The 14,495-nt window shown below is 41.5% G+C and overlaps 1 protein-coding gene across 1 annotated transcript; it reads left to right on the top strand.

Annotated features, from left to right (window-relative positions):
* Positions 1-1,188: 1,188 nt before the first annotated feature.
* On the top strand, positions 1,189-14,495 carry Psma1 (proteasome 20S subunit alpha 1). The gene is made up of 10 exons (XM_057778086.1): positions 1,189-1,316; positions 2,780-2,824; positions 3,360-3,461; positions 3,576-3,679; positions 6,059-6,147; positions 6,756-6,826; positions 7,419-7,548; positions 9,401-9,480; positions 12,486-12,596; positions 14,143-14,495. The coding sequence occupies exons 1-10, from the start codon at positions 1,314-1,316 to the stop codon at positions 14,197-14,199; spliced, it is 792 nt and encodes a 263-aa protein (XP_057634069.1). The 5' UTR covers positions 1,189-1,313; the 3' UTR covers positions 14,200-14,495.

Below are 14,495 nucleotides of genomic sequence, written 5' to 3' on the forward strand. Positions count from 1 at the left end.
TGGTGCCCTCTTCTGGTGTGTACATGTTAACAGAACATTGTATGCATAATTAATAAATAAATCTTTTAAAAAAATAACAAGAGCCTGGGCTGGAGAGACAGCTCAGGGGTTAAGAGTACTGGCTGCTCTTCCAGAGGACCCGGGTTCAATTCCCAGCACCACATGGCAGCTCAGTTATCTGTAACAGTTGCAGGGGATCTAATACCCTCACACAGACATACATACAGGCAATGCACATAAAATAAATAATTACAAAACTAACAAGAGTCAGTGTTGATCAATTTAGAGAACAAACCAATCTCACAAACTATTGATAGCATGGGGGCGGGTGTAAAGACTGAGAAAGAGAGAAAGACAAGAAAAGGAAAAAAACCAAAAAACGGGAAACAGGAACCAGCACAATGGTTCAGGGCACTTGCTGCCAAGCTGCAAACCCTTAGTTCAGCTCCCCAGAATCCACATGGTTCAAAGAGAATTAGCAGTCTGTAGATGTCAGGTAGGCAGCTAGCACAGACAGAGCTGTCTCCATTTCATTTGAGGACAAATCAAAAGACGCTCTTTAAAAGTTCCAAAGAAAACTCGCACCTTCCCCCTAGTGGTCAATCTACCAGGCATGGCATGTAGTTGTGGACAGCGAATCATCAAATAGCAGAACAGAACCCTGATGACGTTCAAAGTCCGATACTAACAATGATCATAAAATGAGCGATACGACCATGGAACCATGAAGGATGGGCTCGCCATCAGGGCCAGAAATATGAACACAAACAAATACCGCACACACATACACCGTTTCGGCAGCCTCTTTCGAGGACAGAAATATGAACACTAACACAACACACACACACACACACACACACACACACACAGAGTACGGTTCTGCAGCCTCTTTCAGCCAGGCAGCTCCCCAGATGATAAGCAGCACGGCCGCGTCATCCCGAGCTGGGTTGCGGTGTACAGCCTGGCAGTCGGAGAGTTGGCGGGAATCTGCAATCCACCGGGAAACGAGCAAGAAAAGTCAGTGCACGCCGTGTGGCTACGCCCCGGCTCCTTCCGCGCACAGGCAGTCCCGCCCCAGGGTTTCCCGCCAATCCCAGTTCCTCCGCCTTCCAAGACCCCGCCCACTCAGGCCCCGCCCACCCAGAACTAGAGGGCGGGGAAGCGTTAAACGCCGATCCGTGGCTCTGGGATAGACTCGACTCCCTGCGCCGCTGCCGTCAAAACTTCGCAGGCGTCTCTGACGATCACCGAACCGGAGTTGGGGCCGTGCTCCTGGGTCGGCTGCTGGGTGTGATTGTCGCTGCGCCGGAGCTATGGTGTGTTGAGCCCCGGGTCCTCGGAGGGTTTGGGGCTGAGGTCTACTCACGCGGTTGGGGATCGGCCTCTGTTCCTTGCGGCGCGGCGCGGCGCGGGGCGGTGGAAGAGGGAGCTTGGTTCACGGACGGGCTCCGGCAGTGATTCAGCATCTGCGGCCTGGCCGGCGAGGAGAGCTCGGTAGCCGGGGCGACCTTTCGCGCGGCTTCTCCACTTCACACGGGTTCCAGGCGCTTCTTCCTCGGCCAGCTAGACACCCTCGCCCCTCAGTTTACTTCAGTGGCTGATTCCTGTGGTCCCTCATGGCTGCATTGGAGCGAGAGGATACGGGGTGCCCTTAGCCTCTAGGCAACACTAGCGCGGATCTGAATCAGTTCCTTAGAACATGCCCATCTTCCTCGTGGGTCCATTTAGCTTTATCCGACTCCTCTGAGTGCTATGGGAAACGACTCCATTCAGACAGTTTGGTCATCTAGTTATAGATGAGAGAGGAAGTGATGGAATTAAGGCTTACAACGTAAGGGGCCTGGACTGCTCTAGTCGAGTCTGCCATAAGAACTCTTTTCTTTCTCACTCTTACCAGTATTCTCCCAAGACACTGGCTTTAGTAATGGCATTATAACTGTCGGGGTTCTGCCACTGTAACTATTTGTGCCCACCTCTTTACTGAGGTTTTGTGTATATCTTAATTCATTCTGTGACAAGGTGCAAGGAGAGAGCACAAAGTTAAACCAGACATAACTTTAATCATACTGTAAAGATAAAAGAGATGTATAGAAAGCCCGGTGTGTTGGCGCACGCATTTAATCTCAGCACTCAAGGAGGCAGACGCGGGCAGATCTCTGTGAGTTTGAGGCTGGCCTCTGGCCTGTGTAAGGAGTTCTAGGACAGCCAGAGTGTAGAGACCCTCTACAAAGAAAAAAAAAAGTACAGAGTTGGGCACGATAGCACACACCTGTAGGCTCAGCGCTTGCTAGGTTAAGGGAGGGCCCCAAGGTCATCCTCCCAGGTACACGGCAAATGAAAGCCAAACTGGGGTGCATAAGAGCTTGTCTCAAAGAAAAACAGGTAGATATACTGAGAGTTTGAAGGAAAAAAAATAAAACCTAGACATTTGAGTCAATTAAACGTCTTTGACAAATTATTAGAGCCCTGTATAAGAGAATGGTTTAAGCAAAGAGAAAGAAAATAAGTGTGTATGTACTTTAGCACTTGACTGCCCAGGGGGAGTGCTGTGCACAGGAGCAGAATAGAAAGTTAGGAAGACCCCGGTCCTCTCATCCCAGCATCTCATGGTTAAGGTAGAATTGACCTACAAACTGAGTGCTGTAATCGTGTCTCAGGAAAGTCGCCCTAGCAAAAAGGCTTTAACAGTTGAACAGAAACACATGCAAGGACACGTCTGAATGTTAAAATTTGAGGGTTATAATGTTCTCATAGTAATCTGTCTTTCTTCCACTTTCAGTTTCGCAACCAGTATGACAATGATGTCACCGTTTGGAGCCCTCAGGTAAAATGTTTTGTGCCGCATCTATGAAGTGGCTTTCCATGGCTGGAATAGGTTCAGAAACTTGTGAGAGTGTAAACTGGGCTTGGTGGTGCTTATCTTAATCCTCATTGATCAGGATGCTGAAGCCAGGATCGTGGAGTTGGAGAACAGTTTGAGCACTTAGTAGAACCTTGCCTTTAAAAGACAGAGAAACAAAACTTGTGAAATTATAGGCTGTGAACTTAAAGTTAGAATTAAAATTAGTTAGCCGGGTGATGGGGCACACACCTTTAATCATATCACTCTGGAGGCAGGGACAGGCAGATCTGAGCTCAAGGCCAGCCTGGTCTATAGAGGAAGTTCCAGGACAACCAGCGGCATTACACAGAGAAACCCTGTCTCAAAAAAAAAAAAGAAAAGAAAGAAAGAAAATTGATTAATTGGTTTTAAAAATGAAGTTTAATTATGCTCATCTGAGATCTGGAAACTTTAACTTTGAATTTGTAAAAGCATCTTCTAAGATGACGTTAAGACGTGGTTTTCTTTTTGTCTTTAGGGCAGGATTCATCAGATTGAATACGCAATGGAAGCTGTTAAACAGGGTTCTGCCACAGTTGGTCTAAAGTCAAAAACACATGCAGTGTTGGTTGCGTTGAAGGTGAGTGAAATGATAATCCCGTCTTCTTCAGGAGACAGAACCATTAATGCAAGCTTCACTGGTAAATAATGAAGCTGTAAACTAAAATATCTGTCGTACTCTGTCTCTATTTAGAGGGCACAGTCAGAACTTGCAGCTCACCAGAAGAAAATTCTCCATGTTGATAACCATATTGGTATCTCGATTGCGGGTCTGACTGCTGATGCTCGACTGTTATGGTATGTATGACCATGAAAAATTAAGTATCCCTTTGATTCATGATGGTTCGTTTTTCTAGAAAATACCCTAATAACATAGTTTAGGAAGTTGTTTCCCAAAATATTATAATTTTAATTACTTATTTTATTTTTATGGGTACTTTGTCTGCGTGTATGTTTGCATGTACTGGTGTGTGCCCAGTTCCCTCAGAAGCCAGAAGAGGACATTAGATTTCCCTGGTATTAGAGTTACAGAAGGTTGTGAGCTGCCATGTGGATACTGGAATTGAATCTGGGTCCTGAAAGAGAAATTAAGCTATCTCTCCAGCCCCTAGTATTATAATATTTGAGTGCGTTGCTAAGTATTCTTGTTTCCTTATTCTTACAGCATTCTTAAACATCCTAATGCTTCTGAAAAGTCCCTGAGTGAGATGGTTATTGGCATGTGTACTGTTTCAGGCCCTGTATGCCTAAGAGCTGGGCACTCCTCTGTTCCAGGATGACCTGAACCATTCTAGTTGTCTTCGCTATGTCAGTAGTTATTATACATTTGTTTTCACAAAGCTCAGTAGTATATAATATGGGTAGAGAAAGGTGACTCAATTATAGATCTTGTCTTCAGGGAACATAAACGTATTTTATTTATAACAGAAGGTGCAAAATAGAGAGTAATAGGCAAATTTCTTTGACTAACCCGAGATGGATATTTCTTGTTTAGAAATAGCACATAAATGAAGTGGTAGGACTTTGAGATCATACTAATTGAATTCTCCACCTCATAACTTAGTATCTGACATTGGGCTAGTTACTTACATAATCTTTCCCAAACGTGTAAAACACTTAACACTGCAGCTTTCAGAAAGTGGAGAGGACTGGAAGTGAAAGTGGCCAAAGCAATCTCTTTAGTTCGTTATGGTTTGATTAAGAGAGAATGTTAGAGAAAGGGCCATATTGCCATGGGTTAATTTTCAGGTTATTCAGCCAGTCTCTAGGTCAGAAGTAGAGTGCCGCTGCTTGTGCTTCTGCTCTCAGAATACGAAGTCTAGTGTGTGCTCAGAGTGCTGCTAACTCAGATCTAAAGTACTACCAGGCCATCATCAGTTAGTGTGAGAGCCTTAGTACTAAGATGTTGTGAGTGGGTTGGTGTTGTCTTTTGTTTAAAATACATTTTAGTTAGCTGCTTTCCAAGTCCTTAGGCCCACATGTAATTAGTCCTTGCCATGTTAAGTAGTTTAATTTTAGCAAGCCTTAGGAAATTGACTTTAAAATACTAAACAGCTTAATATTTACATATGGTCAGCGTTTAATGAGGGCCAGGTGTTGCAATTTTTTAAAAAACAGAGTGAGAGAGAAAGACCCCATGCGAGAGAGCTCACGTAAAGGGGTTTTTTATTGGGGGTAGGAGAATGGAAAAAGAGGGGGGAAGACCAGCCTCTGGGGACAGAGGCAGCAGTAAAGAAGAGAGAGGCAGAGAAAGAAAGATAGATGGAAGGTGGGTGGGACCCTTTTAAAAGGGAGCATAGAGAATGTGCAGAGGAAGTGCTAGTGGTGGCTGCAGCTGAAGACTTATCCTGTTAGGACCCCAAGGGCAGGCCAGTACAGATGCCTGAATACTAACACCAGGAGATCAGGACACTTGCATATCTCCTTTGAGGCCTGGGTTTGACTTCCACATACAAAAAACACCCCAGAGAAAATTTGGTCATCAGCTGTGTCGTGCATATACTAGGAAACCAGCGTGGAGAGAAAGGAGCACAGCTCCTCTTTTATAGTCACGAGCTTTCTTCTTGATATTTACCTAGCTTGGATCTTGTCAGAATTACCAATGAGATTCAGCCGTGGGATGGCTCATGTCTCCTCTAGAGTGGCACTTAACTGTCTGCTTTGAAGAAAAAAGCAAAGTTCTTCCTCTTTTTTCTGGTTTGAAACCTAAAGTTAAGGCATATGGTTGTTGACAGTGGGAAGGACAAGGAGAAAGAGGCTGCTTTCTTAGCTCAGCCTTCTGTATTCTGTAGGTACTCTGGAGTCCAAGATTTTGTACGGAGGAACAGTGCAGTCATTTATTTAGTTCTTAATGTATTAAGCATTTTATATTCTGAAACTAGTTTCAGAATTCTTGCCTTCATTTTCTAAAAGCTTGATTCCAAATGCCTTGCCTAACTTGGTTATTTATTTTTAAATCTTCATTTGGCTCTAGAGTTGAACATGCACACACGCACACACAAACACAGAGAGAGAGGGAGAGGAACCATTTTGGCCATATCTTATCTTTCTGATTTTTATGGATATACTCCATGAAAATGTTTGCAGTCAAGCAAAATAGAATCAAACTGCTTTTAATGTTTAGATTGTATTTATTTTTTGAAATATGAACTGATTAATTTTTGTTTTCCTTTTTAGTAATTTTATGCGCCAGGAGTGTTTGGATTCCAGATTTGTATTTGACAGACCACTTCCTGTGTCTCGCCTTGTGTCTCTAATTGGAAGCAGTATCCTTTATGTTGCCATTTATAAATGTAAACTGTAAAGGGTTTGGGTACAGAGTTTGTCTTAATTATTTGGAATGTGGTAGTATAAACTGTAAATCAGATTGTAAAGGTTTCGGATAACTTTTTTACTAGCCGTGATAAACAGTTGATGTTTCCCAGACACAAAAGCCCAATTTAAGGAAACTGTTCAATCGTCAATCTTAGATAGGAAAGTTTCTGAATGGTTCTAGTTATCCCCCAGAGTTCTTGACCTTTATATCCAAAACAAATCCCCATATAGGAAGAGATCATTCTGTTAGTGTTCATGCTTGACTTTGGTGGAATTCAAACTTTGTATGATATTAGGCCAAAGGAATGCCTTTCTATTACTTCTAGAAGATTATGGAACAATTAAGAGACTAGAAGAGCCTGGGCCGTGGTGGCGCACACACTCAGGAGGCAGAAACAAGCAGATCTCTGTGAGTTCGAGCCCAGCCTGATCTACAGAGGGAATTCCAGAACAGCCAGGGTTATATAATGAGATCCTGTTTTGAAGAAAAGAACTAAAAAAAGAAACTGGATGTCTTTAATTTGTTCCTTGTTGAAACAGGCTCCTTAACTAGTTTCAGAGACCCAGATCCCAACACAGCGATATGGCCGGAGACCATATGGTGTTGGACTGCTTATTGCTGGTTATGATGTAAGTTCATGGAGTATTGTTCTTGTATTAGTTACTTTTCTGTTTCTGTGAGAAAATAGCTGACATAAATAACCTAAGGAGAGAAAGTTCATCATGGTAGGAACTTGAGGTAGACTGTCATGCTGCATTCCACTTAGTATGCTGGAAGAAGTGAGTGCTGGTGTTTCCTGTACTTAGGTCCAGGACAAAGCCCATGAGATGGTACTAGTCACTGTCAGAGTGAGTTTTCTTTTTCATTTAAACCTGTCTGGTGCTGGGCGTGGTAGTGCACACCCTTAATCTTGGCCCTTGGGAGGCAGAGGCTGTCAAATCTCTTGAGTTTGAGGCTCATCTGATCTACAGAGTGAGTTCCAGGACAGCCGGGACTGCATAAAGAAACCTCGTATCGAGAAAACAACAAAAAACTTTGTAGAAATGCCCTCATAGACACACTTAGAGGAGCATCTCCTAGGTGATTTAAATCCAGTCAGATTGACAATGATTAACCATCAGTTACCACAATTATATCTTAACAACATTTAAAGCCTAGAAACTTTGCACTTATTGGGTCAGCCAAAGGCAAGAATTACATAGCATGTTTTTCTGTTCATAGGATATGGGCCCTCACATTTTCCAAACTTGTCCATCCGCCAACTATTTTGACTGCAGAGCCATGTCTATTGGAGCCCGTTCTCAATCAGCTCGTACTTACCTGGAGAGACATATGTCTGAATTTATGGAGTGTAAGTGTAGTTTGGCTCACTTTATTTTGTTTTGCCTTTATATAGTTAGTAAATCGATCCTAAATGAGAAAAACTATTAGTCTTTAGTTTTTAATAATCCTAAGTTCATAAAGTGTCTGTTGTTGATGTAACACATACTAACTTGTACTTCTTTTTTTTTTTTTTTTTTTTTTTTTTTTTTTTTGGTTTTTCGAGACAGGGTTTCTCTGTAGTTTTGGAGCCTGTCCTGGAACTAGCTCTTGTAGACCAGGCTGGTCTCGAACTCACAGAGATTCGCCTGCCTCTGCCTCCCGAGTGCTGGGATTAAAGGCGTGCGCCACCACCGCCCGGCTACTAACTTGTACTTCTGAGCTACTAAGAGAACTTTACCAAAACATAAATGTGTCAAGCCAGGCGTGCATGCCTTTAATCATAGCACTCAGGAAGCAGAGACAGGTGAATCTCTGAGTTTGAGGCCAGCCTGTTTTACAAAGTGACTTCCAGGACAGCCAGGGCTACACCGAAAAACCCTGTCTTGAAAACACTAAGAAACAGTGTGTGTGTCTAACCTTGAGAATTTGTGATGCATTTGGTCAGAGCTGGAAACCATTATACTAGTTGCTATTTGGAAGTTCTGTTTACAACTTGTGGTCTGTACTTCTGTTTCTACTTTAGGCCACATAGAACTTGTGCTTTAAGTGCCCCATAAATAAGTAAAGGCAGTATAACTGTGGGAAAAGAGGGTGAAGGGTGTAAGACAATGAGCTGGTTTTCAGGTGTTTGCTTTGCATTAGAAGAAGAGTTAATATCCAGACTTTAAAGATTTCTCTTGGTTGTCTTATAAGATTTCCTGTGGCAGTATAGTATTCTTTGAAGAAAATACTTGAGGCTTAGTAAGTATAGGAGTTAACAGTTGAACTGGACATTCACAAGATCACTTGCTTCTTAGGAAATTTCAAGGGCTAAGAACTTAGCATGGTCACAGAAGGAAAAGACAAGCTGGGCACCTACAGGCTTCCTTGTGCTCCCACTCTTGTGAATTTCACAGCAGCTGTGTGTGTTTCTATCCAAATCTGCAGAGCATTTGGGTAGTACTCGGCTATTGTAGTACAGATGGCGCTGATTTATGATGCCTCAGCTCAGTGTATTTTGAATTTATGATGTACAAAACCAACATGCACTCAGTAGGAAATGAACTCCTGAGTTATAATTTTGGGTTATCCACATTTGGTAGGATCCTCTATCATGATGCTACATACAGGCAGTATGGTCTCAGCCAGCCACACAATCACATATTGCTAAGCTATAACATTTCATAGGCAAGATTCTTGTGTTGAATAAACATTTTACTTAACGTTTGTGTTTACTGTGGATAGTAAGTTAGGCAACATCTATACAAGTCTTTTATGCTTAGACGTGGGATTTTGTTATATCTACTTAAGTCTTTCAGTGGTATCTTGTGTTTATGTCTTGTGGTTTTTTTTTCTTTAGTTCATTCACATTTTATTCTTTTCATGATGTTTTAAGAAATATCATTTGCAGGTTTCCCATTGTAAGAAATTGATAATTTTATATTGATCTCATATCCTCCAACCCTGTGTCCAGAAAAGAAAAACAGCATTCTGTAAAACACATTTTGCAAAACTAGGATGGCATTTGTGAGCCAGGACTTTTATTTAACCTAGTGAAAGAGTGTCATATAAAAAACATCAAATCATTGATACTGGTTGATATTAGATTATACATTACATTTGCGGCTATTTTATTCTGTGCAGTATGTCGCTCAAGCCACAATTTCAGACTATAGACTTGATAATTAAAAGAGGCAATTTATGATAGTGAAATTGGATTATTTTTAATGTATTGCATACAGGCAATTTGGATGAGCTGGTTAAACATGGTCTGCGTGCCTTAAGAGAAACACTCCCTGCAGAGCAGGACCTGACCACAAAGGTAACTCATGGTTCTGATTGTAGGTATTAATAGTTCAATTTAATTCTCAATGGCAAGTAATAAAATAGCATGTACCTATGTTATTTTAATTGGGCTGCCTTGGCTTGTATTTCCTTTTTATTCATAAAAGGATCTGGTTTTGAAATGTCATGTTTTAAATTGGGATGAGAGTTCATGCAGCAATAAAATCAGTAAGTATAAATGTTCTTCAGTTTTATTTTCAGAAAATAGTCATATCTTTGTCTTTAGTTTGTTGTTACTTTTGTTTTTTTTAAACCAAGTATCATATAACCTAGGCTAGCCTCAAGTCTGCTGTGTAGCTGAGGGATGACCTGGAACTCCTGATCCTCCTGCTCTTTTTCACCCAGAGATGCTAGGATGACAAGCCAGCACCACCACACCCTTTCTGTATTGTTAATGTTGTTAACAAATGTATTGAGCGCTTCCCATACACAGACATTCTCTAGGTATTGACATTAGAGTCTGATGGGAAGGTAAACTATATACATAGATAATGACAAATGCTGACGGAGTAATAACACACTAGAAAGAATGAGCAATTGAATGTTGGTCATTAGTGTAATAAATGTAATTTAAAACAGTGATCAAGGATGGCCTCATGAACAAAGTGAAATTTGCAGAAAAGAACTAAAGAAAGTAAGTGAGTCATACTGGTGTCTTGAGTAAGATTATTCCAGCAAACACATGTAGCAAAAAAGTCTTCAGGCCAAATTTCCCAGTATTCATAGAGTGTAGTCAGTGAACAGGATGAAAATGAGAAGGCAGAAAGTCAGAGCTGAAGTGGAGGCCTCATTGTGTATGTCCAGGAACGGTGATGGGAGAGTGATCCAGTGTCAGATGTTGGGGAATTAGCATTTAAGTTTGAAATAGGATGCTTTCAAGGTTTTTGACCTGATAAGCCAGAGGAGAGAGTTAAATTTTATTACTGAGATGATTATGAGAGTGAAAGGAACAGGTTTGGGGGTAGAAGTCATAGAAAAAGGTAAGTTAGTTTATCTAAATTCTGAATGCCTGTCTGTCCAGTATTTGATAAAGAAGCAATTTTCAGTGCCCACTAGACTTCTGTAGAGTGGTCCAGATTAGAGTTTAAAATGTTGGGCGTCTAAAGACATCAAATAGATAATGACTTTGAGGACTAGGCCAAACACGCAAACTTTTAAGAGACCGAAAGATTAATAGGTATCAGCAAGAAATTCATACAGACAACCAGAGATAGACAAAATCCTGGAAAATGAGGCATCCTTGAAGACAAATGAAGAGCTGCTAAGGAACCAAGAAAGATGCAAATTGAAAATTGCCCATTGTGTTCAGAGTGGTACCCCAAGGTGTTGGCTAGCAGTTTTAGTTGTTTGGGAAAGAAAAGCCCTGAAAGGAATGGAATCTAGAGAAGAGGAACTGAAATGTCTCTTTGGAGGAGATAGGGGTTTTTCCACTAATATCCCAGAAATATGGAGTGCTGACTAGGAGAGAGGAGGTAAATATTTTTCACTGTTTAAGATTTTTAGGATGGCGGCCAGGAAGTGGTGACACATGCACGCCACTTATCCCAGCAGAGGCAGGCGGATCTCTGTGAGTTCAAGGCCAGCCTGGTCTACAGAGTGATTTCCGGCATAGGCTTCAAAGCTACACAGAGAAGCCCTGCCTCAAAAAAAAAAAAAAAAAAAAAACTAAAACTAAAATAATGAGCCGGGCGGTGGTGGCGCACGCCTTTAATCCTAGCACTCGGGAGGCAGAGGCAGGCGGATCTCTGTGAGTTCGAGGCCAGCCTGGTCTACAAGAGCTAGTTCCAGGACAGGAACCAAAAGCTACAGAGAAACTCTATCTCAAAAAATAAAAAAAAAAATAAAAACTAGGGGGCTGGAGAGATGGCTCAGTGGTTAAGAGTATTGCCTACCTTTCCAAAGGTCCTGAGTTCAATTCCCAGCAACCACATGGTGGCTCACAACCATCTGTAATGAGGTTTGGTGCCCTCTTCTGGCCTGCAGACATACACACAGACAGAATATTGTATACATAATAAATAAATATTTTAAAAACTAAAATAATGATAATATTTTTAGGATGGAAGAAATTTGTCACATTTATGTATGGTTATAATGATTCGGTGTAAAATGAAATAGTTATATAGGAAAGAAGTGAGGAAAATAGTCAGATCCATGTCTTTTATCAACACAGAAGTGAAAAGATTAGCTGTCACGAAAAAAACTGGAGTGTTTTTCATAGTAATGAGAAGAAAAAAAAAACTTAGACACCTGTCTGTCTTCCAGGTGCTTCTGTGTTCTCAGTGAAATAGAAAACCAGGTTTCCAGCTGAAGGAGAATAGAGTGTTAAGGAAATGTCTGCGAATGAGAGATTCGGGTTAAAGGTGTGGTGCAGTGGTAAAGCACGAGCTCCTGACACCCGTCCTCAGCGCTGGGGGACGAAGAGGGGAGGTGGGATGGTGTAGGTTCTGAGTTGTGTGATTCACAGAAAAGAGCGGGCTTTACTACAGTTAGGTGGGATAGCATTGTAAAGCTATTGGTTGGTTATTGGATAATTACTATTTATATCTAGTTCCGTGGTCTTGGCCTGTAGGCTGTGACTGCCCCCTTGGGGGGGGTCAAACAACCCTTTCATAGGAGTTGCATATCAAATATTTACATTCTGACTCATCACAATAGCAAAATTAATTGCAAAGTAGCAACAAAATAATTTTGTAGTTGGGGGGTCACCACAACCTAAGAAACTGTATTAAAGTATTGCAGTATTAGGAAAGCTGAGAGCCACTGCTGTGGTGAAGACTTTGTTTCTAGAGACCATGGAGCTTGGAGGCTACTCGTGATAACCGAAAGTGAGTGTTGAGTCTGTAATTGAAGAAAGGATAGTTCCTGCCTCTTTTCACTCCTACATACAGTTTTTCAAACTTTGAATTTAAATGCTATTTTAATTTTTCTACTTTATTGCCCAGCTTTTATCATACATTAATTGTCTTTTTCCACCCTCAGAATGTTTCCATTGGAATTGTTGGTAAAGACTTGGAGTTTACAATCTATGATGATGATGATGTGTCTCCTTTCCTGGATGGTCTTGAAGAAAGACCACAGAGAAAAGCACAGGTATGTTACTAATTGTAGCATGAGGCTCTGCTCTTCCTATCACAACCATGTCCGTTCCCTGCTCGTCTTGTTAATAGGCCCATAATTGAAATAACCAGAAAGAACCGAGGAGTCAAGTAAAATACTGAAGTGTAATCTCATAAACACAAAAAGGGAGAAGAGTTTGGTTTTCTATTGTAACATATTTAAGGTGACCCCAAAATTTTCAGAGCTAGACCACATTTCTCAGAGCTCTCTTGTGGCCAGGCACAGCTGACGGTTCTAGTGCTGCTTTCAGCGGGGTCTCACACATGCTGCAGTCTGATCGAAGGAGGGACAGAACATCCGAGATGACTTTGTTCTTTACCTGCTTTCTTGGTGTCTCAGAGAATCAGCTAGAAGGCTGTGGACGACTGGAATGAGTAGGCTCTGTGTATTCTGAGGACCCCTCCAACAAAGTGGTGAATCAGAGCTTGCAAAAGCTCTAAAGTGAAGGTTACCAGCCGTTCTTAAGGCTAGACCTCAGGACTGACAGATACAACCCCACTTTAGCAAATTCTTTAGATTAAAGTGAGAGACAGGGCAGCCTAGATCTTCTGAGAAAGGTCTGGAAAGGAATACTTATTGGGAGCTAACTTTGGGCATTTAGGTTGGCTCTCCATAAATGGCAACCAAAAAAACAGTAAATACTGACTTAAAAACTGAAAATCAAAATGGTGAATCTAGGGTTATGAAATTTTCCTAAGAATATGCATTTGAGTTTTTTCCCTCAAACTTATCTTCCTGCCACAGCCTCCAAGCTTGTCGGGATACAGGCCTGCACTGCACACACAAGCTTGTCGGGATACAGGCCTGCACTGCACACACAAGCTTGTCGGGATACAGGCCTGCACTGCACACACAAGCTTATAGGGATACAGGCCTGCACTTCACACACAGCTCACTTGTGGTACAAGTGGAGGGAGATGTCACGGCTGGGGATAGAAAAAGTGGTGTGGAATTTTCCCTACAGATTATAGGATCATGCCTATATCCCAGCACACTGAAACCCTCCCTCCCAGAAGGGGGTGATAGTAGTTTCTTCCAGCTTAAGTCTTTGAGTTTTCCTCAGCTTGACAAATATACTATTGGTGCTGTTTGGGAGGGTACGATCTGCATTTAAGTTGTTAGTAAGAATTAGCACTGTTAGGAAGAATGCTCCAGAGTTCCATGTAGCTAGTTTGTTGGTGTTTTTCTGTTTGTTAGTTGAAGAGAAGGAAGTTTAAAAGGTGCTTCTGGCTGTGTTTTAAGCATAGCAGTGTAACATAAGAAAATCTTGAAAGAAAGAAAGGAAGTCTTAAGACAAATGATAAAATGTAGAATTAATCGTGAATGATCATTAAGTTTTAAGAGCTGTGATTTTTTTTAAGCTTTATTCAAAAATTTTAGCAGGATACTATACTAAAATTTAGTATCTGATATCTTTTAACCCCCTTTTCTCATTAATTTTTTTACATTGTAATGCTTGTGATTTTGGAGTGTATATTAAATGTTCACCTTACATCTTTTTATTTCTTCTTCTTTAAAGCCGTCACAGGCTGCTGATGAACCTGCAGAAAAAGCGGATGAACCAATGGAGCACTAAGTGATAAAGCATACAGGCCTATGAGGACGGAGGGACATTCGCTGGTGCAGTAGTCTGCGCTCAGAACCAACATCTGCAAAGCATGGGGTGGGAGGTTTTAGGAATCAGTCCAGATGTGAGTTTTCTCCGAGCAGCTTCACAGAAACCATATAATGGGTGCATTTTCTTTGAAAGGGTCTACATAATCATTTTCTAGAAAGTATAGGTATCTATCTCAATGTTTTTATATGAAGAAAATAGTGTCTTTGCAGTTTTAAAGACAACTGTGAAATAAAATTGTTTCTCCTCCTATTGTA

The sequence above is a fragment of the Chionomys nivalis genome, chromosome 8 (genome assembly GCF_950005125.1).
Source record: "Chionomys nivalis chromosome 8, mChiNiv1.1, whole genome shotgun sequence".
Classification (NCBI taxonomy): domain Eukaryota; kingdom Metazoa; phylum Chordata; class Mammalia; order Rodentia; family Cricetidae; genus Chionomys; species Chionomys nivalis.